Source organism: Pholcus phalangioides, unplaced genomic scaffold (genome assembly GCF_987345545.1).
Source record: "Pholcus phalangioides strain wild (caught in Gottingen) unplaced genomic scaffold, Ppha-v1.0 ptg000013l_1, whole genome shotgun sequence".
Taxonomy (NCBI): domain Eukaryota; kingdom Metazoa; phylum Arthropoda; class Arachnida; order Araneae; family Pholcidae; genus Pholcus; species Pholcus phalangioides.
The window spans coordinates 9,925,479-9,948,057 of record NW_028301606.1 but is presented as its reverse complement, the minus strand read 5'-3'; the positions used below and the strand labels follow the sequence as shown (position 1 = coordinate 9,948,057).

At 36.8% G+C, this 22,579-nt stretch overlaps 1 protein-coding gene across 1 annotated transcript in view; it reads left to right on the top strand.

Moving 5' to 3' along the window:
- LOC149078577 (diuretic hormone receptor-like) overlaps window positions 1–21,952 on the top strand; it is a 79,401-nt gene extending 57,449 nt beyond the window's left edge. The window contains exons 9-12 of the mRNA XM_089240690.1: window positions 4,934–5,019; window positions 10,941–11,073; window positions 15,010–15,051; window positions 21,595–21,952. Of these exons, the coding sequence (XP_089096816.1) occupies window positions 4,934–5,019; window positions 10,941–11,073; window positions 15,010–15,051; window positions 21,595–21,813 (480 nt within the window). The 3' untranslated portion in view covers window positions 21,814–21,952. The remainder of the gene's footprint in view (window positions 1–4,933; window positions 5,020–10,940; window positions 11,074–15,009; window positions 15,052–21,594) is intronic.
- The last annotated feature ends 627 nt before the right edge of the window (window positions 21,953–22,579 follow it).

Sequence of the window (22,579 nt, the reverse complement as noted above, 5' to 3'; positions counted from 1 at the left end):
GCAAGCAAAGTTAGTGAATTTTTCAAACAAAGGTAGATTGGATAATGGATTTACTTTAGGTTCTCCAAGTTCTTGAACAACTTTTAAAATGCCATTATCGCACTGAAGATTGAGGTACACTTCTCTTTTGAAATGCCTACAAATTTTCCTCCCCAGTCTTCAACAGTATAAACACGTAGACCTCTGGCTTTGAAACACCTATTGCACGACACCTTTCATTAATATCAATCAATTTTTCTGTGTTTGCTGCCTCAACCCCTCAATAAAATTAATTTCATTGTTTACTTGGGGACTTAAAACCAAGTCAATCAGCAATATGAAAGTGTCAGTATCTGGCGAAAACACATCAATCTCATTATCTAGATGGTTCGCTATATCAAGTATATGAAGAGGTATAATGGAGTCTGTTTCTTCATGTGTATGGTCAGTTATATCTGGATCGAAAACATTCGTGTGGTTACTGTACGCTTTATTGCCGAAAACAACAATAATTCTCTTTCTCACTAGAAGAAAAATCCCGTAGTAATTCCCAAGATACTGTGCCAATTGTGATTTCGTTTCATTGTGTGAAAGAAACGTCTTTAATGATACCAACGTTAAATTGGTAATATTTGTAAAAGTAAATCTGATAGGGGTTCTGTCTTCTCCAATCGTTTCATAGAGTTCGTTCCTTCAATGAATTCCTAAGGTATTAGTCAAATATTCTTCTCACCTCCGTATATTCACTTGCCATTTTCATAATTTTCTTGGTGAAAGCATTTGGAGTCTTCCCAAGTTTTCATAGCAGGTGCCTTTTTTTTACTGATTATACAATTGCCCCATTCCATCTATAATACACAATTTATCTATCATCGAGGATTCTAATGACTCAGGTATGGAAGAACATTTATATTTCTCTATTTCAGCAATAAATGAACTTTTATCAGATGAAATATAAAGATATCCGTCAGAAGAAAATAATGATCTTGGTATTACAGAGAACTCTCTCGTAGTTTCTAATTGAATCTTTTAGGTTTGTAGAAATTTGAGGTCTGTACTCCATAACAGTAAGAAAACGAGCAAGAAGCTGCCTATCTTCTCGAATTTTAACCAATTTATCACCAATCGTAAATACAGTCTTCTTGTTGCCGTACTGAATGTTTTAATTTCATTTTTTTCATTGGATCTTAAATTGACATTTTAACAGTTTCGCGTTCCAGTCTATTTCTTACAATTCAATGCCTTTTTGGTCACGATTTCGAATATCATTCTTTCCAGATTCTGAAACCTTCATAGATGATGCAATATTCATCAGTGTGGTGTTTATCTCGGAAAGGGTTTCCTTCACAATGATCACGAATACTCTCTTTAACAACGGCTGCATTGTGGAAAATTGTTAGCGCCATGGAGGTCTGAAGTTGATAGTGATTCCTGGGCTGCTTAGAGACTTCATTTGGACAGTACATTTCATAGAAACGTGAAAGAAATGAGTGATATTTCTGGCGCACACATTCATTCTGAGTTAAACCAATAACTTCACCAATGTTCTCCAGGTCTTTAATTTTCTGTTCTAAGTTCTGGACGACTACTACTACTAAACCAGACATGCACCTCGTCCATATTCCTCAGTGGAACTTCTAGCGAATTTGTACTTGTTGGAATGTGTGCGTAAGTATAGTGAACCTTCCGTGAAGTTTGTTTCTGTGCAACACTTGTTATGTGTAGTGCTGTCATCTGCAAACATTTTTTTTAACTATGGGTTTTTTCTCAACTGATAGTGAGTGAAGTGTAATGAATGAATAATTATACCGTTGTAGGCCTATTTCTCTCTGCGGCGAGACTTTTTAACGGGGAGATCGGCTCGCATTTTCGCCCCTCGAAGTTGGGAACCGCAGAAAACCAACTTCAGCCGACCACCACTGCTGTAACGGTGGGGTTTGGACCCAAATTCTAGACTGCAAATAGTTTAGTAAACGTCACATTGGCATTGGATAAATCAAAACTCCCAGATTCAAGAGAATTCCCTACTTCTGGGTATGTTGTTTTAAGGCTCTTCATCTGTGCTATGTATACGAGAGTATGCCTTGCATAATGAAATAAGTCATGAGCAAAATAATACTTGATTTGTTCTTCTAATGATAGTGATAGTGATAGGAATCGAGAGACACGCAAGCTCTGTCACACTCAGTGATATAAGCACATTGTCCCTGGGGACTCGGATGCCTCCGGGGAAACCTAACCATTTATTGATCTTGAGAAAGATATATTACATACATGGGCAGGTGCCATTACGCACTTCGCCAGTAAACAAGTATAAAATTTGTGATCGAAAAATGGTGATTCATGTAAATAAATCACACGTTATAAATCACAAAATGATCGTAATAATCGTCATAATCGGGAATAGTTCGTGATAAAATTTGATCTCTGCTTCTCTTCAGGGATTTTCATTGGATCAGTAACTATCACATCAATGAAAGCTGTCAATCTGCTGCTGGGATGATCTAATCACTGCACCGTGTTGTTTGATTTGTTCCAAAGACATTCGTCAGTAATTGCTGCCTGTATCCAGCTTTTCGATAAGCCAGGTTCCTCTAATGATACAAGATGCAATTCCCAATCTTCCTGGCGAGTAGCGTGTATGAAACACAACTAAAACTGATTTCCAAAGTTGCGGAATAGACCAACTGTAGGCTTATATACTGTACTTTCCTAGTGCATGGAGAGAGCAAAACAAATATGAAGTTCTCATACTCGGAGCAGCCACTTTTGATTGCCAGTAGATAATTGAATTTTCAGAGTACGTTCATACAAGTCCATGTCCATCGTCATTATGGTTTAGCTGCTGGTCCACGAACTAAGTATTTTGCAATTTCTTCAGCAATGCGCATAACTGTGTAAAGTGCACTACTATCCGTTGGTGGCAATCTCAGTAATGACCGCTGCGGCACTATTTGTTTTGTTAATCTATTTTTCCATTCTCTTGTATCTGAAGCAGCATAAAATTTGATGAAGCTCATAAGGGCATGATATCCTTCTTGAGTACAGATTTTTTTTGTGTGACTATTTGCTTGTGACATGATTGAGACACTTGTACTTGGAAATGAAACTTCCATACTTGTGTGAATAGTTATGTCATCACGGTGTGAGTAACAGGAAAAGAACCACGCCAAATCTCTAACTTTGTATTCTCGATGATAACGATATCATTGTCTAACGTAAAATCAGTGAAAGTTATTGTGTGTTCTGAAATGTTTGGAACTGCGTTTTGGGGAATCACTGAAGCACCGTTTTATATATAGGTTATGTATAGTAATAAAACGGTGATGTGCCATTCAAAATATCTTTCACAATATATCAACTACAATTTGAAAAGGAATAAGAACACATATGGCTATTTTGATTGTAAATTCGTTTTTGTTGACACCAAAAATGCACAATTTGACATACTGGTAAATAGTGTGCCATGAATATTAAGGGAATCGGTAAATGGCAGCCATCTTGGACGCCATGTTGAAAATCACCTCAAAAATGTGTAAGAAACAAAAATGACACCTAAGATATTTGGAGAATCTACATATCAAAATCGATAGAATAAAATAAAATATCAAACTTGGCACAACAATCCAGCTGGACACTTATTTCATTACATTTCAAATCCTAGTACCTGCTGCGGTCCAAGTCTGAAGTCTAGCGTCATCACAAATAATGACTACCCATATCACATTATTGAAGGAGATACGCAAAGAATGGGTGGGGGGGGGGGTACGTCACACATGTACACCAAAACATTTATGTCATATAAAGCACTGGTGCATACACTTGACGCAACATGAAAAAAAATTAAATCGAGTCGTCTTTTCTATTATCTACAGTACATTTTTAATGCTATATATTGCCTCGGCAACCTATTACCCGGAAGTCACCGAGTGACCCATGGAGTTCCGAAAATAAAGTGTAATTATGTTCGGGTATATAAAATTCATACCCGAAACAGTCTTCTTAATACACAGATTTTGGTTGATTGACCCGCAGCCAAAAAAAGGTTGCCGACCCCTGTGCTGTATAATTCAAAGGTTCTCAAACTTTTTCTACCCACGGTGTCCTTCTCCCTAATTAACCCTTATCCGTGGCTCCCCAGAGCAATTTAAGGGGGTCTCACCTCTTAAAGGCAGGTATGAGACCCCTTATATCCCCCCCCCTATACCTTTTAAAACACATTTTACAGAAGAGCGTGTCATCATCCGGCACTTCCCTAACCTATGACCTCCCCGATCTCCGGACCTTAATCCATGCGATTTTTGCCTTTGGGGGCATTTGAAACGTCTGGTAAGTTGTCACAATCCAAAAACTTTACCTGACCTTAAAGGCAGCATTTCACGCCATGTGCTGAACATTTCCCCGTACACACTTCGGTGAGTTGTGGAACATGCCATCCTGTGATTCCACATAGTATCTGAAAATGATGGCCATCATGTGGAACATGTTTTGTTGCAGTAACAATTGAAAAAGTGTTTAACAATGGTTAAAATTTTAAATGTTTGCCTAAATGTGCCATTTCTCAATAAAACACCCTCTTGTGGCGACAGGAGCAACTAATCTTTCCCCCTGAAACAAATTCCCATCACTTCACGAAGTACCCCCACAAAACTTCACAATTTTCTGATGACTGGTTTCGCCTGCAGGCTATTTTAAAACAGGTTTTTTTAATTATGGACGCAATGTATAATTGCTCAATTATCACGGTAGACATCGAATAGGACCAACGGCTTTGAGTCATAAACAATAAATTGAAATGAATCATTGAATTCATTTGTCATGTTTTTCATAGAAGGTAAACACGTATTCACAATTTTATTATCAGTTGTATTAACAGAAAAAAAATTCATTACTTTGAGAAATAACATAATTAAAAGACTCTTTAACATTAATTTAATGCTTTCCATCATTATAGGTCAACATATTCTTCCTTGTTAGAATAATGTGGGTGCTTATAACCAAATTACGAGCTTCGAATAACATGGAATCTGAGCAGTACAGGTAATGACACACTTGTCTCATTTTTAATGTAAAAAACTGATTTTCCATGTTTATTGTTTAGAATTACGTCATGGATATGTTTATGGATGCTGCAATGAATTAATTTTTTTCAAGGCAATAGTTGCAAGAAAAGATAAACTAAGAATTATATTTCCATAACTGAACTAATTACGGAAGAGACCGAGAAAAATGATCATTCATTTGCTTCAGGAGGGTTTCTAACTGATTCGTAACATAAGCATCATCAAGGGAAATATTTTAGTTCATTAAGCAAAAAATATATATGCATTTAATTAGTGTACATTAAAAAGAAATGAAGTATGGGAAAAGCTTTTGAAACAACAACAAAAAATGTTCTAGAATAAATTAATAAATTAAATTTTCTCATACACGACTCTACCCAGAAGGGATAGTACCAAAAACTTATGTATAGCGAGCCTCAGGATATTTACTGAAATTTACGGATACTTCACTTAATTTCTTTATAGTATCGGATAATATTTCTTTTACTTAATGAGCCTTCAAAATATACGTCAGGATCATATCAAGAGCCGCTCTTATGGATGTGAGACTCACCTAGCCACGCGCTCACGGTAATTAAAGCGAAATACAGTCAAACCTCGTTAGTGCGTTACCCGGTTAATACGTCACTCCACTTACCGGGTCACTTTTTGTAAGTGCCAATTGTCCTCAGGCAGGAATTGGCACAGCTATGGCTTACTCCGCTTAACGAGTCACTCCGCTTACCAAGTCATATTTTTGCTCTCCCAAGAGTGACTCATTAACGAGGTTTGACTGTATATGTATATTAATGGAGTGTTTATACGTCACAGACGTATTTACAGAAAACAGGTTTTTACAATTATTCATAAATAAGAATCTCTCATTGAGGATAATGCCCAACAACACTGACTAATCTATCTATTCCTCGTATCGTTTTTAAAGACATAGAATTTTCCAGAAATTATACCGTAGTACCAGTCTGGCGGCACCACCGTATGGAGGTCAACGAAAACCTCGATCTTTTCCACACGATTCGAGTGTTTATACTTCCGGTTTGACAACAGGAGATTACTGTCCTGAGGGGTTCTCAAAAAATTACGCTACCGATATTTTTCGTAACACTGCGCCCTCCTTTAAAATTGTTCGTCCCGACAATTCAGTTCTCAAGTCGGTGGGTCGCACTTCATCACTCACCGTGGTAAGGAGCCTGTCTGTTCAGATGAACCACCTTGTCTTTTGACGATGGTGCCTCTTGAACCCGAACCACAGAATCGTTCAATTTTTCACGACTCTGTAGGGTCCTTCCCATGACGTCTGGAATTTCGGGGGAAGTCCTTTCCGGTGCCTCGATTTCCAGAGCCAGACGAGGTCTCCTTCCTGGAAGTCACGAGACGTAGTCCTCGCATCGTAGCGGTTCTTCATCTTCTCGGAGCGCATGTTCATCTGGTCTTTGGAACTGTGGTGGTCGAGTGGTCATAATGACGGACTCGCGTCGCGAGGTCCGGGTTCAAACCCCATCGGCGGATGTTGGTTTTCTGTGGTTCCCAACTTCAAGGCGCGAATGCGAGCCGGTCTCGCCACAGAGAGCAACAGACCTGCAAACAGCACAAATTTAATCATACACATCACTCACTTCACTTCTGAAATATAGATAGCGACACTGAAAATGTCGCTCAAACAAACACTACACTACACACGCACAGACTACATCAAATACTACATACGCACTCAGACTGTTGGATACACACACAGTTACACTTCCAGCACAATTCCCTAGGTAGGAAATCGCCCATAGATGGTGAGACACCCGAGTTGTGCTTGGTTTCAAAGAAAAAAGAAAAGGTCTTTGGCGATTCGAGGATCTCGTCTCATAAGCACCCGCGATGGCGAAAATTCAGCGATCTCGTGGGCGGTTCTCGGACGTCTTCCCAAAACGTCCCTGGCGATTCCCTCGAACGGCGCTCCAACGTTGTGATATTGAAGACGGGGCCTGGGTGCGCTTCGGAGGATCTTTGCGAGCGTCGCAGGCGTCGCAATTCTTGCACCACTCTTTCATATCGGTCCTGGATTTGTCCCAACTGAATCATTCACGGACCTTCTGAAGAGTCCTAATTATGGCGAAATGTCCACCGGCCAGGCTTCCGTGCAATTCTTTTAACACTTCTTTCACACGACTTTTTGACAGGAGGAGTTGCCACCGGAATGTCTTTCCATCCTCCGACTTCCATTTGCGGTACAGCACGCCATCTCTCATCTCCAGGGAGTCCCACACCGCCCAGTAACTTTTGGTCGTCGGACTGGAAGAGGCGACGTTTTGCCACGCTGGTTTATTCAAGGTGGATTCCTTCAAGTCCGTTATCGGTCGTATGTCGGGATCTTCTAGCTGGGCCTTCCGGGTGTTCCTGTCGCTCCAAGGATCGTTTTTTTTCCAAGGATAAATTTTTCCAATAGATCTCGTTTGACCAACACTTTACAAATCTTGTGATAAATTAGCCAACATAGTGAGGCGAAGGGAACACGTAATAACAAAGTTGACGAGTTCCCTCTACACGAAGGGGGAAAAAGCTCCAATCATGAAAAGATAGTAACTGAACTTTTTTTTTTTAACGAGGTTGAATATTTCAGTTCATTTTGAATTAGTGGCAACCACTGCATGAGGATTTTTCTGTTTGGGTTTTTGGCGCGTAACTGACAGTTAGAAAACTGACCCGTTACATAATTTCAAAACGTTATAACTCCATTAACATTCGTCTGATCTTAAAACGGAAAATACTTTTGTGTATTAGTTTCCACAAAAGGAATCACGTCTGTAATTATTGGGCGGTGGATAGTATCCCCCTTCTATATGAAAGAAAAAATATTGTTCGGTCACGTCAGTAATTAAAGCCAAACAGGAAAATGTAATGGAAGTTAATGAAGCGTATAATATCACAGGAGCAACGCTGAAGAAACGTATATAATTAAAAAAATAAATAAGCAAACGGATGCCAAACGGTAAAAAATAGTAAATTGTAAATTCGGTACACCTAAATTTTTATGGTGAAATTCTGCGGTAGACATGAAAATATAGTAACCAGTATTAAAATGCATGAAATTAGCATTGGAGAGCAGCATGAAAATGTACAAAATACATAGTTATCATAACATTTCCTTGCTTCACACCGGTTTAAAACCAGCTCACTCTAACCTTGAAAAATTATAACAAATAGTTTCATCGTTATCTGATAGTTGGCTGCAGGGGTGCCATCGGCATGTTTTTCCTCTCCTATGTTGGCCATGTTATCGTTGTGTATAATGAAAGTGTATAAAACTGAAATATAATAAAACCGAAGTTTTAGGTTGAACTAAACTTTTTAAAAAAGACTGCAATTGTGACAAAAATCCACTTCGGTTGTCACAACTCTTCCCCCAACCGAGCTCTTGTATAAACACCAATTATTAAAATGATGAGAATTGTATACGCGATTTGTAGGAAGCTGTTGAACAGCTGCTGAAATGTAACGTGACTTTGTGCTCGAGCGAACGAGCGAATTGTAGAACGTCAAATTTAAAAAAGTATGAGAGTAGTAGTATTGGGAGAGATTGGATTGTAAGGGATGGTAAAGGAAAGTAGTCGTATTTAGGATACGCTTGTTAGTGTTATAAGTTCGAATAAAATCTGTTTTTTTGAAAACGTTAGTAAAAGCCCGGAATACTTTGATTTGAAGCCGCGGCCATTTCCTTAGGAGCCAACAGATTATTAGATGGCATTTTAGTCTGAACGGATGTGAAAATCTAGGAATTCCGTGTTTGGCGGAAGAGCAAAAAATTTGTTTTACATTTTATTAGTGACGCCTGTTATTCGGTACGACACATGCATTCGATTCCCGTATTTTCGCATCTTTTCCTCTGAAAACGCACGCAACTCTCTATATAATCAGCTCTCGCAATACCGAAAGGGTAGAGATAAAGGAGTGGGATGAAAAAAAAGAAGATAATGTATGCATATTTAAGTGGCATATTGCGTGACGGAAAGCTATAGCAATGGGTACTTTGCATTTTTCAAATCTTGAAGAATCTCGAAGCAGATTCAAGACAGAAAATTCCGATAGTTTTGTGTTTTTTCAGTACGTACTTCAATTAACTAATTGCATTCGAATCTAATCCATCATATAATTACGTAATTTTTCACGAAACGCAGTTATTAGTCATTGTGCGTCGCGAGCCGAACGTGAAAGCTCCACAATTAATAGCGTACGTACAAATTTGCCATCGAAGAAGACTAGCCTCAGAAACGATAAGCACTGCAGCCGGAATTTAGGCTATTTATATATTCTTGTTGTCATGAAGGTCACTATTTTGGGTTTTGTCTTCATTCAGAATGAGAATAAATTTTGCCTGCTTCCATGATTTACGGACTTTCCGCGATATGAATCGAAACGGTACTCATGATAAATCATAAATTGACTTTGACGATGACATGTGACAAAAATGTTTTCAATTAAGCCTAATTGAAAACATTTTTGTCACATGTCATCGTCAAAGTCAATTTATGAACCGGAAGTTCTGTTTTCGAACGGAGCTGCAACGTTTCTGATGTTAGATCAGAGAATTCATGCCAAACTGCTGTGATTTCGACGTGTAAATGATCCGGATACTGACGAATCTCATAAAGGATTATTATTAATGTTATTATTATTATATAGAGTTCGTAAGTCAGAGAATGTGATTTGATAATCATGTAGAAACTCATTAAGTCGTTGTACATTTACTAGTTGTAAAAAACTTGTCGCGAGGATGCGGGATCGAACCCCGTTGACGGCTGGGAGTGGTGGTCGTCTGAAGCTGATTTTCTGCGGTTTTCCAACTTCGATGCGCAAATGTGTGTGTGTGTGATCCGGTCCCCCATTTGAAAAAGTCTCTCCGCCGAAAGCAGGCAAAACGACACTTATCTTACATAATACGAAAATTCAAGCATCCTCTGTTTCCACTTGGAAATATCGAAAGAAAGTAGGAGGGGGACGTTAGAAAACGAAACAATCATACTTCTGATAAAATAAATACGTTTGAAATAAGGTTCACACACTCTTAGAACACACGTTCCGGCGTGTGCCAACGTGTTAGAAATTCCACAGAGGAATGTGTTCATACGATGCATGTACGGTTAAGTACCAGTTGCAGAAAAAAATTGACCGTGACGTCAATGAAATACTACTACTACTACTTACCATACATGCACCTCGTAACACTCCTCTGGATAATTTCTAACCGATTGGTGCATGATGGAATGTGTTGTGTGTGTATATACGGGCATAAGCGGATACAGACTCCTCGAACGGGGGGGGGGGTGAATGCTCACCTCCGCTCTCCCTCCTATGCACAACAATACAACTTTTCCACTGAACTGAGGGAGAGGGCTTCGTCCTCTTTGTATATGCCTACGTATGCACGGTCCTAATAAATTTATGATGTGAGACTTGTGCGTGTTCGAGAAGTGCTGCCATATGCCTTCCATATAGAAAGTGAATGTGGATGTCTGAATTTTCGAGTTTATGCAAGTATCAATGAATGATAAATGTTGCTTGCACTCTGTAGAGAGACCATTTCCAAGTTGGAAACCAGTTCGTAACCTCAAAGATTCGAAAGCTACAGATAACCAACCTCAGCAAACCACTACTGTGCTACGAACGGGTTTCGAACCTGGATAAGACGCTGAGAGTAAAACGAAAACGGGAAAGAAACACCGGTTTCAATGTTTGTATCTTCAAGTGACAGCTCGACTGCGGGAACTAATTATTTAATGAATAAAAATAGAGTGAATTTTATCCAGATTCTATTCCAGAGACCGAAAATATTGGATTCGATCTTCTATGTAATTAAGACTTTATATGCAGAAAAATATAGTTTCTGATTAATTTTTTGCATTCTGTTCGCATTAGGAAGGCGACCAAAGCCTTGCTTGTCCTGATCCCGTTACTTGGCGTAACGTATCTGCTGGTGATCGCGACTCCCACCGATGAGCTGGCCGAAGTCGTGTTCACATACATCCAAGCTACGCTCCTGTCCATACAGGTACTGATTTCTGTATGAGTGTTTTTTCCTTTTACTGAATGCTGCAACTATTTTCGAATTAAACAGGTTGTCCACAACGACGTTGGCCCCCGTTTAGAAACGCCTACATAGAAACGAGATAAGTTAGGTGGCGGAATTAGACGCTCATTAATTTCAACCACTCATTAAAAAATTCTAAAACTGCAGAAATGTCTCAACGAGGAGAATTTTTGAAGCCGCATTTATCCCGCTACCGCCCACGTTAGAATCCGGGCTCGAAGATGTTCGAGGGGTATTTTAGGCGAGTGTTTTATCGACCTGGGCTACCGCGCCCTTTTAGGCTTAATGTTCATTTTAGTGATATTAGCAAAGTATATAAGGAAATGCATTTGTTTGTTTTTTATTTAAAAGGACCTACTTATATAAACTTGTCCACAGATATCATAGTGTAAATTGAGCTCTTGGATATCTTAACGTGCTCTGTCACATTTTAAACGGCGAGTCAGTGTCATGATCGGTGAAAATTACGTCATCAATTATTTTATCGTTGCATTCGAGAATTTCTTCGTCGACACAATTTTTGCAGCCAAAATTGAATCTCACTACTCCATTTTGTGTACAAGGGTTCGTAGTTGTTTCTGAGCAAATCTTTTGGGCATTTTTAAAATCCCGCGAAAATGTGTATATGCGGTTGCTACCAGACGCCAATTCATTTTCCTTGTCAAAAATGAATTTATGACCATATTGACACGTCTGTTGTGACAGTACTATAAAAATAACTACTTTAAATTCGGCTATATAAGGAATGAACAAGTTCTTGGGCATGGGTTGAGAAGACAAAACCACTTTATAAGACATGAGGTGTGTTAGACCTCACGTGCACTCACGGGGATGAAGACCGAAAATCTCTGTATAACTATCATTCCGGAATTACCACGTGTGTTCCTGAAAGAAGATACACCAGCAATGCACATTCGTGCAAACTCCATGTCAATTTGAACACAATGGAGATGTTTCTGCTGAAATTTTTACGTGGATACACTGTAAAAAATCGTGCACGTGGTAAAAAATTAGCACGTGCACTTAATTTGCATGTGAAATACGCTCTGGTGGCGAATGTTGAAACTAAATTTTTCGTTTCAAAAATTTCCTCTTTATCCCTCTAAGTGTTTTTCTGATCCGCATTATAACTTCGATTGTGCAAATCTCACTAAACCTTCTAGAAATTGTCCCCTGTGTTTTAAGAAGAACATTTTTTTACGATTGCTTTAGCTGATTAATTCTTTCAACCGAAATCAATAATAATAACAAGGACGATAAATACTCTATTTCTTTTCTATCATTCATTGTGTGTACTCACATTTTTATACAACTCCGAAAAGATGGGGGAAAAATTAAACAAAAGCTGACTCACCCACTATCAGTTGATTGACACAGGACAGGAGGGGGGGGGGGCATATCATCACTCAAAGCTATTTATACAGAACTAGCTGGACTCGGGATTGCCTAAATGAGAGGGTTCTAAAAAGACGAGATGTTTCGGAATTGCCGAAAGGAAAGGGGTTTTAAGAAGAGGAGGCATTTCAATATGTTCAGAATGACAAGATTTTGGAAGACGACATATTTCGGGGTTGCCGCTGTAAGGGTTAAGACGTTATAAAGTTTCATAACCATTTGAGGAGTAGTTAAAGTAGTAGATAGTTCAGAGCATGCTGAATTTAATTAAAGACGTCCTGTACTGTTCTAGAGTACATCAGAAAGAAATGAAGACTAGAAATCACAAATTGCTTTTATCGAAATTAATATATTATTTATTTTTCAAGCAACGGCATCGCAGTAATCTAATTACTTATGTGCAATTCCATCGTTCTAATCAGAAAAGGGAATCATTCATCAGCCTGCATCAAAACAACCCTAACAAGCAGGGGATAATAGGCTATTGGGAATCAATTCAATTTGCGCAGAAAAGCAATCCATCAAGATTCGTAAGTGTCAAATCACTACCGGAATAATTGGCGCATCTTATAATCTGGTTAGTTGAAGTCCTCCCCCCAGTTTCGCAGACGTTAGATAAATAACATTTAAAGGGAGTATTTCTCTCTAGATGCATATTTATTTAAACTGAACACACATTCGAATCAGTTTTATTTATTTTTGCTGCAAGGAGTGCTACTAAATTAATCGCGTTCCCCTCTTTATAAGCTGGAATGATAGTTTTTCCTCCCCATTGTAATGAATGTTCATTGATCAGATTTGCAGTGTTCACCGCTTACTGCGATAATTGTGTAAATACAGGATATCATTTGCGGTAATGAGTTTTCTGGCTCCTGATAATGATCGTTATTTTCCGCGGATAATTCACTTATTTACTGAAACATAACGTTAACTAGACCCTGACTTTTACAGGTAGCACTTTCTCTATTATGATGTATAGGCCCCCTCAGAACAACCGTAAACAGAACTGACAACAACTCAAATAAATGACGGGATGGCCATTCAAATATATGACGAGAGGCAACATTAGACGATTTGGTATTTTTAGCAACAGCGCAATACGTTGTCGGTCTTGAGACACGCGTAAGCTGAGTGGGTGTAGAATGTATGATTTGAACAAACCCTTCGCGCACAGGCTTTCGGCAACAAATTTGAATGCTCTCTATTCGCGTATCGGCGATAAAATTGGTAACCTTGTTCACACGTTTTAGAAAAGGATCAAGAGCCTTGAACAGAGAAAACATTGCCATCTACGAAGGCCAGAACATGGTCAGTTGAAGAAAAGCTTGGGGGGAGCTCAAGGGGTTGGATTGAAATTGAAATTCGCTATATGGGGTCCACGGTGTCTTGATATTCATTAGAGGGGGTCCATGACATCAGAAGGGTTGGGCAACACTACTATGTATAGAATAATGTTTAAAAATGAACTTAGTCTAAAAATGAACGTGGTGACGAATATACAAGTGTTATCAGTGGATTCTCCTGTAAATTAATTTAGCTTTCGGAGAATTTTTCTGTAAGGAAAATTATTCTGTTAAGAAATTTTGCTTTCGATGCATTTGCTTTTCTTCGAGTAATTTTACTTTTATGTATCTTTTACTTATGGATTTTTATACCATTTATTTATTTTTCTATTTTTTACACTTTTTTTTTTAGTTTTTTCTTACTTATTTTAGTATTTCTTACTCATTTATATTTTAATATACTTTACTTTTGCTCTAGTTAATTTTTTCAGAATTTTGTATTTTTTACTTATTCATTTTAGCTTTATTTTTCACATATTTATTTTCTAATTCTTTTTAGTATTCGGAACTTGTTTGTATGTGGTTAATTTTCTTTATATGTTTCGTTTTTATTTTTCCATCCCCAGTGCAGGTGCATTCTAGCCTTCTAAGATTGCAAGCAAATATTGTTATATCATTTTACAATAGCTCACGTTATATGAAATTAATGTACAGGATAAATCAATACTAAACGCATGCTCATTGAAACGAGACACAGAACGCATTAATTCCACCATGGCAAGTAAACATTCCTTAAAATTAAAGATAATCCGAGATAATTAGAATTAGAATCAATTCATCACAAGCTTTAGTTTCCAAATACAATTGCGAAATTCAATTTCGTAAAAGATCGGGTTTTTTTTTAAAGATTTGCAATGAATAAAAAGGTAAACATTTACACCATGGAGAAAAAAAAATCATGTAATACCAGTGGATTACATGGGGGGAAAGAAAAAGATGGCAAAGAAACTCTTCCACGAAATCCCGGATCAAGTTAGGATTATCGATTCCCTGTCGTGTAATTGGTTAAGACTGGATATCAACTCCTGAGATTGTTTATTTCGTGAGGAAAAAAAGTATTTTTCTCAATTATTCCTGTTTATACATACGACAGTAAAATTTGTTTCAATGTTATTGAAACATTCCAACATTTAGAGATTTTTTTCTGAAATCATTTCAGGGTTTTATCGTGGCAGTGCTGTATTGTTTCTTGAATGGTGAGGTAAGTACTGATTTATTTTCATTCTTTCCATTTTAGAAAGTTTGGGCATTATACCGTTTTTCTTGACGTAAGTATCTTATTTTTTAGGGATAGAAATCTAAATTTCATGTAATCCGAGTTTGTTGTGGTGTATAGCGAAAAAGATTTGTTTGGAAATGTTAGCTTAATAACCAAAATTAATTTTGAATAGAAATTAAAATGAAATTCAAATCATGTTGCCGTTGGTAGTTGGCGCGAAGTACCTAGCATTGAGCTGTGGCCTTCTTCGTCTTGGTTTCTCTAGTTACGTAGAGATACTGTTCAGTCAGTGGCAAGGTGGTTGCTTAAAAAAACCATCTCGGTGACTTTTATATATCATATAAACCCCTCTTCTTTTAGTTCGAACAAAGTTGAAAACACGTTGGCAACTATATTAGACAAAAATAAAATAGAGTGAAAGGTTACAATTTGACATTAGAACATCCGCCATTTGCAGCAACAACATGGTGCAGTATCAATTCGTAGAAATCCATGAAACGTCTCAGCTGAGATGTCCTGAAATGAGTTCAGACAGAATTTCGAAATTAGTTAAAAGATCATTCGCAGATGACGCTACATTCCGAAACACTGAGAGAGAGAGAGAGAGAGAGAGAAATACGGCATTTTCAAAATCTGGCTGATACGTATTCACGAATTTTGTTCTGAGACTACACTATGTTGTTACTGTAAATGGTGTGTGTTTTGAGAAAACAGAGTATTTCATTTTTTCTAACACTACAAGCCATTTGTGTTGCAAAATGTTTTTAAACTAATCTGCAAATTACGTCTGACTGAAAATTTCCTGTTTAACCAAGCAGAATGCAGCAAACGGTACATTTCCACCACTTCCAGTTCTTTTTTCTTATTCGTTTTTCAAATAGGTTCGTAAAATTTGGGACGCCCTGTATATGCTGTAACCTTGACAAAGTATTATATTGATGACAATCACACACACACATGAAAACCTAATTGATAATTAGGGCCAATGCAATTAATTTTATTATCAACAATTATTTCTTAAAAAACGGCAACGTCATTGCATCTGCTATGTCGTACAACGTACGGTTATTCTGTAAATCTAGGATTTTTTAAACGTTTCATCACTTGCCCGAATCACACTGTGCATCACAGAATCGACAAGGGAATCATTATGCCGAAAATGAATCGAATTACGATTCGGTTGATTTAAGATTTTTAAACATTCAGATTTTTTCAATAGAAGCAGATATCGGGATAATATTAAACATTAAAAAAACAGCAAATGTTCAAACCCTATAATCAAACGATGAAAGTACAGAGCTTTTCTGCACAGATGAATGCCACGATTCAAAAGATTATTATTTTTTTCAAAACTTATTACACATAACATTATATCTGCGATACGTAAAAATAAAAAGATTCAAAGTTTTTTTCAACATCGTTCGATAGATGGCAGCACATCCGTAGAAAGCAGTGTCCGAAATTAAAAATGGTGACAATGAGAGAAGAAAGTTTTTTTGTGTTTTAGAATTTGCGAGGGTTGTGTATCAGTAGGGTGACCTTACGTCCCGTATTTCCCGGGACAGTCCCGGCAGTTTCTGTTTTTTTGGCCGTCCCGAGTTTTTGGCAAAAGTGTCCCGGTTTTTCCCGTATTTTACATGAAGCCTACTTGAATTTTTATTCTTTATTGAAGTCAAAGACTGACATTATTTTTCAACTCATAAATTATTTTATGATAACTACAACTATATATGAGAATATTAACCTCCCACATTTGCTTTGGTGAGCGTTTTTTTTTTCGTGCAATTCATTTTTATCCACTACAATTTGCAGTAATACATCATTTCCCGCCATTGCGATTTTTCCGTAATTTCAACAATATTTAGCAACTTTGTTTGTTTTTGGGAATAGTTGGCGATAACCCGTATTTAGAATCCCAATGTCCCGTATTTCTGTCGAGGAAATATGGTCAGCCTATGTATCAGCACTTCTCAGAGATAGAAGCTCGTTCAGAATATTCAGAAAAAAAAAATCCGCTGCAAGTTGTCAGTATCATTTTTGTACGGAAAAGAAGCAATCGGGCACAGAGTTGGCGATTTCTATGACCCACATTCAATTACCTTGCTCTATTTGTGAGCCAACCCGGGAGATTCTGCGCCAAAATAAGAAGAAACGAAATACGATGCTATGGTTTAAAATGTGGCAAACGTGCTGGTAGTTAAACTTGCTATATCGGGCTACTCTCATGACGTCCAGGTGAATTTGACAACCAGTGCGGAGGCCTTCTATCTCTGGGAGGTGCTAGTTGTATTCGATACTTCTGTGTAGCGTGCGTTTAGAAATTTTTAATTAAAAAAATAATAATGAGATGGTTCATTGATTATATTTTTGTGATTGTGTTTCTAATTGGATTGCTGTATTTTTGAAATATATCACATCCATATTTGTTATGGACATCTTTTTCTTATCCACCTCGTTGGACATTTTGCCTGTTGTGGCGTTGTATTTGTATTCAGTAAATTTCAGTCACTTGTTCTGCGGAAGTGCTGCTATGTATTGACTGATGTTGAAAAAAAAACGAATGTTTTTCTTTATTTTTATGTATCAATAGATTATGTGTAATAGTATTGAAAAATATAAATTTTTAAAATCGTGTCATTCACTTGAATTCCCTATTTTCACTATGAATTCACTATTTTTAATTCAATTCCATTTACCTGAACCGTAAATAAAATAATATATAACTAATAATATAGTATTTCCAAAGCATTTTAATTTATACTGTTTCATAATTATAACGTAATGGATTATAAGTTTAAATTGATAACTGTAAAATATTCAAAACTGTTCGAGATTGTTTGTTTATGAATCACTAATATTTCAATTTATTCTTTCGTACATGAAAATATTACAGTGCATTATAAATGGAACATGTATGATTGTTGATACAAGTGAGAACATTGAACAATATAACAGAAAAAAAAACTGAACATGTGCAGTTTTATATAGATAAGTGGTATATATCTAAAAAGATATATATTGGGTATCTTTTCTAATTAAATATATGTAGCTATCTTAAAACCGACAGTATAAATTTTAATTAAAATTATTATATGCTACTTATTTTTGATAAAACTTTAGTTATCCTCAAATAAAATGTATTCTAATCTCATGCATTAATAAATGAAATAATTCAATGAAATGAGTAAATGAAATAAATGAATAAATGAAATAATTCAATAATGAAATGTATTCAATCATGTGACTTTGTTTATTATACTGAGCACCGAGCACCCATGTGTCTCTATTTCCGTCATCTTGGTGTCCTGAATATTGGCAAAAAATGTGGCATTAAGTAATAGTGATTTGATAGATGACTTGACCTTTTTAGTTTGAAGTAATTTTCGGTTTGAGTTTTAACATCAGCATGGATGGACGACATGCTCAACCCTCTTTGAAGATCAATGATGCTCACAAAATTTGGGACTCCAGGGAAGTGGTTGAGGACACGATTCTACAATCACTATGGCTCGTATATGATGCTCCTGACTGCGAATAAACCACGTTGGGGAACCGTGCGTTAAAATTGGGAGAATGAATCGCGTTCGTACATCACAACTTTGCTTTTCAAGCTCGGCTTTAACCTTGGATTACAGAATCAATGAAAAAATGGAATGTCCAGGAGAATCTAAGCATTCTTTATTGTGTTTTTCCTGTAGTTGAGTCTTTCATCTAAGCCGATGGCGAAGTTGATGCCACACTCACATTTACGCATTACTGTAAATGTTCCGTTTCCATCTTTCGTCATTTATAATCAATCCCCTGGCGTTACGTTGTGCCTTCAAAGACTTTGAAATCGTTGATATATCTGTACCTCAGAATCATACTATTACATGTCTATTCGAGTAATTTTACAGTATGAAGAGAAATGGCAAAGTTCTGGCGTTCACGCATTCAATATGAAGAGAAAACAATAATTTATCTCATTATTTTGTTAATTCCTCGAAAAGGAATTAACAAAATTAATTAAAAAAACAATTAATGCTACATTGGGGCATACTATATGATGTATAGATGTATATGATGTATACTATAGTCCGGTTTTGACTACTTCATTTTAAAAATTATTTTAACTAAAATACAATACTATGACACTAAATTACGGATTGAGTACTACAAGAACTCAAAATTGACAAAAATGGATATACGATAGTATGGCTCTGAGTTACAGGTATTTAGTATGATCAATCTCTTTTAATTGGATATTTATCAGTAAAATGGAAAAAAGTCCATGCTTCTAAGTGCGATATTCGCTAAGGTATTTCAATTGAAAATCGGAGAAATGTTATAAAAGAACAGCAAAAAAACTAACGGGTAACGGTCTTTTTACTCATTTATACTGTCATTCCAAAACTTTTCTGCGAATTTGAATTATAATATCTCAGCTAATATTTAGTCTCTTTCGTTGGCCTCTGGAGGTACAGGGCAATAACTTTCTAGTTGGAAGTTAGAGGATAAACGGACCGTATAAAAATTTAGATTTCTTATTTTATGGGAAACACTATATTTTCATTATCAAAACTTGTACGGGATACTTTTTTTGAATGTCTTTTGAGTTGAAACTATACCCCTACGACGGAGAGTTGATGAGAATAAAGGCCGCATTGGCACTTACAGGACACCCTGTATAAAATGTTACGAGGAAAAACATCGAATGCTAGGGAATGCTGCAAGATTCATTGTGTGTTCTGGGTTCCTGTTATTAAACTGTTATTAAAAAATGGTGTAAAATACTCTTGTAATGTGGTGTGATGTTGCCAGATGCAGCTTTACGAACACTAAAAGGAAAACGCGCATAAGTTGTTATTTGCATACATGTAGGAATCTACTTAAATCTCATGAAAATATTGTTATTTCTGAAGAACTTTTTTTAGCGACGTTTATATATATATTCGAGTTACTGAGAAAATTTACCGGAAACATTTAAATCTCAATGTTATGTTAGTCGTATGCATCAATTGCTGTTTCTAAAAATTTTGCAATTAAGGAAATTGATATTGTTGTTTCTAAGCTTTTTTTACGTTAAAGTGAATCATCTCTCGTCGAATCTCAAATTGTTGTTGAATTATCTTTCTGATATCCTAAATATGAATTTTTCCAGATGTAATGATCAGCAAAAATCTTTCACAATTCTTTATTGCAGTTTAGAAGGTTTTTTTTGCATTTTTCGGTGAATTTTTGCACATTTCTCAAAAAAAGTTAATTTCACAGGAGAAAATTAATTCAAAAATTTGAGAAAATTGGGGGGAAAAAGAACATTCCTCGATTTTATTAATCCTGTTCTCAATTTCTTTAATTACTCGAGGGAATTTCGCATTTTTTGAAATGTTTAAAGAGTTTGTGGTCGTGTGCAGTATATTATTAGACATCATCAATACTTAATGGAACAAAGCAAACGTTAATAGTAATTACGAATTTCACTGTTTTTAAGAGAGAAAGCTTTTGTTTTTTCTGTTCATTAACCTTTTTTATGTTTTCATTACTCACATTACTCCGTATCATCATTATGGATTTTAGCTGAACATATTTTGTTTTAATTTATATTTTTGTAATAATAAACATTTGCCATGTAGTTTTGATTTTTTTAGTATTCTGTAATTTATTCATCAGTTTCAAATATGTAGGAAGTGCTGGAATTATGGAATACTGTTTTTTAAAATTATTATTGCAATTTAAAAGATGATAATCCTGAATATATCTTGTGATTTAATAAAATTCGGATTATTTCCATTGCATTAATAATGTATACTGTTTAAAAATAAGTACCGAGTCTGAGAAAAAAAAGTGATTAACCCTTTACGCGCCTAGGTAGAAATCCCTCTCCTATAAAATGCCGTAAGGGGTATAGGTATGAGTGTTTCGCTGAGAAAAATACTTTGCAAAAGAAAATCTGGGTTTGCTAATGCTAAAGTAAGATATAGGAGTTTCAGAGTATGTGCTCAAGTAGGAGATGAAAAACAAAAACCTAGCTATCGATCGGTTACGGTTACAGCAAGCTAAATTTAAAGAAATTCAAATGGCAACACTCCCTTTTATGCATTTCAAAGTGATCGGCGCAGTAAAAAAACCGCGAATGTGTGTGTCAACAGCCGATGAAGATCACATTTCTGCCACCAGAAGTTCACTTCCTAAGGGCTAGTGCACCAACCCTTTGGTGAGATGTTCCTCCTTTGTCTGTTTTCTGCACCGGCATTTAAGGTACTACAAGTACCGTTTCAGCGCCATTCATGGTTTTGAACTGCGCCGCTCACTTAGCAATGCATAAAGGTGAATAGTGGTATTTCAATTCTTCGAAATTTTGTTACCGTGAGACTGGGATTTTGTTTTTCCTCTTCATTCTTGAGCGCATATTTTTAAATCTCGAATTTCATTAGCATTCGTTGATTTTTGCAGCCGCTAGGGTCTCGTATATCGGCAAAGTTATTTTATGGTGCATCCTAGGAACTATTTTTCAATTTCTCATGTGCTTTTTTTGCTTCACCACAGGTGCAAAATTCCCTGCGGCAGTGTATGAACCGGTGGAAACAGCAGAGCTCGATTCGTAGACGAAGTTGTTCGTTGAGAAGTGCCAATGGATGTCACAGGAGAGGAACAAAACTATGGCGCGACACCAGCATTAGCTTTACGTCAGCGGCTGCTATGGGTAGTCAGATTCGTCTCTCGAGACAGGATTGCTCAGCCAAGAACTCAGAGACTTTAGTCTGAGATGTTTTCACTTCTCTTCCATTTTGCGTGTGTGCGTGTCTGTGTGTGCATGCCCAAAAAAAAAAATCATCCATGTCTTTCGTTTCGCGCTAAAGCTATTGCTGTTTACGTCTGCTTTTTATCGTGATTAAATTATAAAAGAAATTGTTTGCGTCTTCATTTTTGGTTGTAAGGATTCAACCGAAAGCAATGATAATAGAAAATAGGTTATAATACATACATACAGCCATTACATTATAATAGAAAATACGTTTGGATAGCTAGTCGAATTAAAATTTCGATACTAGTTTGAGCATATCTGTTTAATTTCGGCCCACGCTGTGGATGCAGTGTAAATCAGTGAATTGTGTGTTTGACATAATTGCACGCTCGTGTCGTGAGCGGTTACGGATACCCATAGGCCCCAATACATTCCCAGGTTGGCCATGGGAGAGTAGTATGGCCTTTTCCCCCATTGACAATGATTGTGAAATGTTGGAGTCTACTACTACTACTCAAGCACGCATGCATCCCGTCCATATTCATCTGCGGAACTTTTAACAAATTGGTACATGTTGAAATGCGTTTGCGTGTTGTGAACCTAACGTAAAGTTTCTTCCTGTGTAATGCTCGTTTTGTGTGATGCTGCCATCTGACATACATTTTTCTAACAATGAGGAAATTTAATGGTTTAATAATTGTACCGTTGTAGGCCTGTTGCTCTCTGTTGGAGGCTGGGAAATGTTGGAAGGCTGGTCGAAAAGAACGCCCACAGGACCTTCCAACT